Source organism: Pygoscelis adeliae, unplaced genomic scaffold, assembly GCF_000699105.1.
Source record: "Pygoscelis adeliae isolate BGI_AS28 unplaced genomic scaffold, ASM69910v1 Scaffold216, whole genome shotgun sequence".
NCBI lineage: Eukaryota > Metazoa > Chordata > Aves > Sphenisciformes > Spheniscidae > Pygoscelis > Pygoscelis adeliae.
Window position 1 is genome coordinate 3,693,003 of NW_008825073.1, and position 3,088 is coordinate 3,696,090.

The 3,088-nt window shown below is 48.5% G+C and overlaps 1 protein-coding gene across 1 annotated transcript in view; it reads right to left on the minus strand.

The window, feature by feature from the left end:
* The window catches only part of SH3BGRL (SH3 domain binding glutamate-rich protein like), a 22,388-nt gene extending 21,123 nt beyond the window's left edge, over positions 1-1,265 (minus strand). Inside the window, exon 1 of the mRNA XM_009326657.1 lies at positions 1,115-1,265. Coding sequence (XP_009324932.1) covers positions 1,115-1,265 — 151 coding nt within the window. The remainder of the gene's footprint in view (positions 1-1,114) is intronic.
* Between the last annotated feature and the right edge of the window lie 1,823 nt (positions 1,266-3,088).

Below are 3,088 nucleotides of genomic sequence, written 5' to 3' on the forward strand. Positions count from 1 at the left end.
CTTTACATCTGGCCAACGACTGATACTAGCGACTAAAGTGCAGCAATTAAAAAACCTTGGCTGCGCCATATGTCTGAACAACTCCCACCCCCACCGTGCGATTCAGACAAAGATGTATATACAGTATGAACAGTTACCATATATTATCTGGATTTTTAAACTGCGATGCTCTTGGCCTGCCAACAGCCCTCAGCACGTTACTGCACTGGCTGATGCACAGTGCCTGTGGGGACCACCAGTCACCTCTCCGAACACAGACCCCTCCGTACATCAAGAGATTAGCTTTTTGTTTGTTTGGGGTTTTCCCATCTTCTTTTTTTTTTTTTTTTTTTTTTAAATTATGTGAAAAGTGACAGCAATGCCCAACCGGATTATTTGTCTGGATTTCAAAACCAAACAATCCCCACACAGCCAAAACTTCCATTTTCGGGGATTTTAATGCAAGATTTTAACATTTAAAATCTCTTTCCATCATCAGCCAAAAAATTGAGACATTTGCTCATGGGATGGCAGCAAGACTTTTTACAGTCTGTATTTCCACGCACATGAAACACAAGATCCCCAGCAGCTGGGCAAGGGAGGAGTTAAAATCCAAGAAGTCGCACAAAGGGGGTGGCAGCACCAGAGCTGTTACTAGAAGAGACACCAAACCTCTCTACGTGCATGCTTTTTGTAGGCAACCTAACAGCCTGAACACAGAAAAACAGTGAATGCAAATGAAGCTTCCAACTGCTGAACACTGGGCGAAGTGTTTCAGATCTGGAGAGGTGTCAGACTTACACTTGTCCTCTCTCAAAAGGAAGGATCTGTGCTTGACTTCAAAGAGGGGGGATGCCTGACTACTGCTTAACTCTCTGCTTGTGCTGGGCTTCAGGCCCCTGTGGCCCGGGGAGGAGTGAGAGCAGCACGATTCTCCCCTCCCTTCACGTGATTTCTGCCAACAGCCCCACCAGGAGCCCTGTTTGATTAAGGATGAACTTTGCATTTGAAGCAGCCTGGTGTCTCTGGGCACTGGCTGGCAGCAGCTTGAAACTCGTACGCCCAGACCTCTCCAGCATCGAAAGCCTGCCCGTCCTCGTGCAAGTGCTCTGCCCAGGCAGCTCCCAGACCTCACCTCCTCCAGCGCTGGGTCCGGGGACAGTTATCCAGGAGGGACCGTCGGGGAAGCACGGCTTGTTGCTGGGACCGTATACATTCAACCTGCCTAAATCAGGGTTATGGAAAGAGACCGTCTCCTTGAACTCCGAAGGCTTGTCTCTGAGCATGTATTCGCCCCTTCTTGCACCAGCCTTGGCGTGGCTACGTGGCGGTCTGGGCCAGAGAAGCTCTTCCAGTCGCACAGAGATATTGTTTTGGAGGGCCTCAACCCAGCTCACCGTGCTGACATGCGGATACTTGTGCCACCACAAGGAAAGGCACGGGGCAGGGAAAGGAAACAAGCCGGGGGACGCAGGACTGCCTCTTCCAGCAGCAATACCGACTGAAAGCATATATCAAACCGTGGCCTCAGGCCATTCCTGTCTCAGGCCTTTGCTCCATTCAGTAAAAGGAAGGATTTGCAACTGCAAATATTCACACATCAGGATTTTTTCTAGTTTCTTTTGTGACTAGATTACTGAAGTTAGCCAAAATAAATGTATCCTGCAAAATCAAGCTTCCAGACTAAAGCCTCCCCTTATCTTGCTTTAGATGAGAACGTAAAGAAACACTGATGTATTGCAAAGCCATAGCTTTAACCACGTGCACCGACACTGTCCACAAACCATCGCAGCACCCAGAACTGTCATAATCAAAAGGAAAACACCACCACTACAATACAAAATAAATTGACCCCTGGCAATTTTCTAAGTCAATTTTGTGGCTTTTGACTTTCATAAGCCTGAAAACTGCTCGTCTGATCCAAAACCAACAGAGAGACAGCTTCCTACTGTGGGAATACAGGCTCCATTATCTCGGTTATCCGCTAACAAAGCATAAGCAGCAGTAGAATATGAACTCTTCATTTATTACGCGCAGTTCTTTTCTGCAGCAGACTTGGAGCTTGGCAGGCCGTATTTCCCTGGACGTCTAATGTGCACCTAGTCACAGCATCCAAACTCTGCGCAGGGTTAAATAAAAACAAACAGATCTGCTCCTCCCAAAAAAACAGTATAAAACTAACATAACTCCTGAACATCACAAACGTGAGAGCAGCAGGAAAAGCAGACAAAGGAACCAAACGCACATTGCTTTATCCTGCAGCGATCACCAGGCTTCCAAAACTACCCGGGAGAAGGAAGTGTAAACCCCAGCACCCGCTTAACAAAAACTGCCCCAGGGTCTGGAATGAATGGTGTATCGGCCAGAGCATCTCCAGCAACTCCGCTTATCTGAGCAAGGTTTATGGCTAGCAGGAAAGCAGAAATCTATCAACAAACCTGTTGTCACAGCTTCTGAATTTTCCCTCATTAATCATTCCTGACGTTCGCATAGTTGTCTGGCACAACTCAGGCAGAACAGCAGAGAACTGCAAGCTTCAAGAAACCTCACGCAACATTCCCACTTGCACACCGACAAAGCCATTCGGGTTAGTGCCAGCCCTAAGTGCCTGCACCTCGTCCATCCCCACAAAGAGGAGATGCCGTCCCGCTGCCACTGGACCTGGGAGCAGCCCCACAGCCACCCGCTCCCCACCCCTCAGCCAGCACATGGGCTCTCTGTAACCACTTCGTGTCCCCTTTTCCAAGCAGCGCCAGCCGGATTAGCCACGACTGAAGGTGAAGTTGTTTGTGCTCACTCCCTCCTTCGGCCCTGGGATGCTCAGTGGAAGACCCGGAGAGGAGGGCAGCCTCCAGCAACAGCCTCTTCTGCCTGTGTATTGCCTGTGTCTCTACAGCCTCAGCATCTTGCCTTAGTCTCTCTGCTGTACTCTCTTATCTGAGGCACAAAACAGTCTCGGGAAACGGGAGCTTTTGCTACGTGGAAGAAAAAAAAGAATTCTTAAGTCTAAGCTACCTCTTGTCACAGACTCCTTGAACATATTTGTATGCACCCTTTGTCTCTCAAAGCTTCCTTTCCTAAGCTGTAAGTTAGCAGGAATAATTATTTT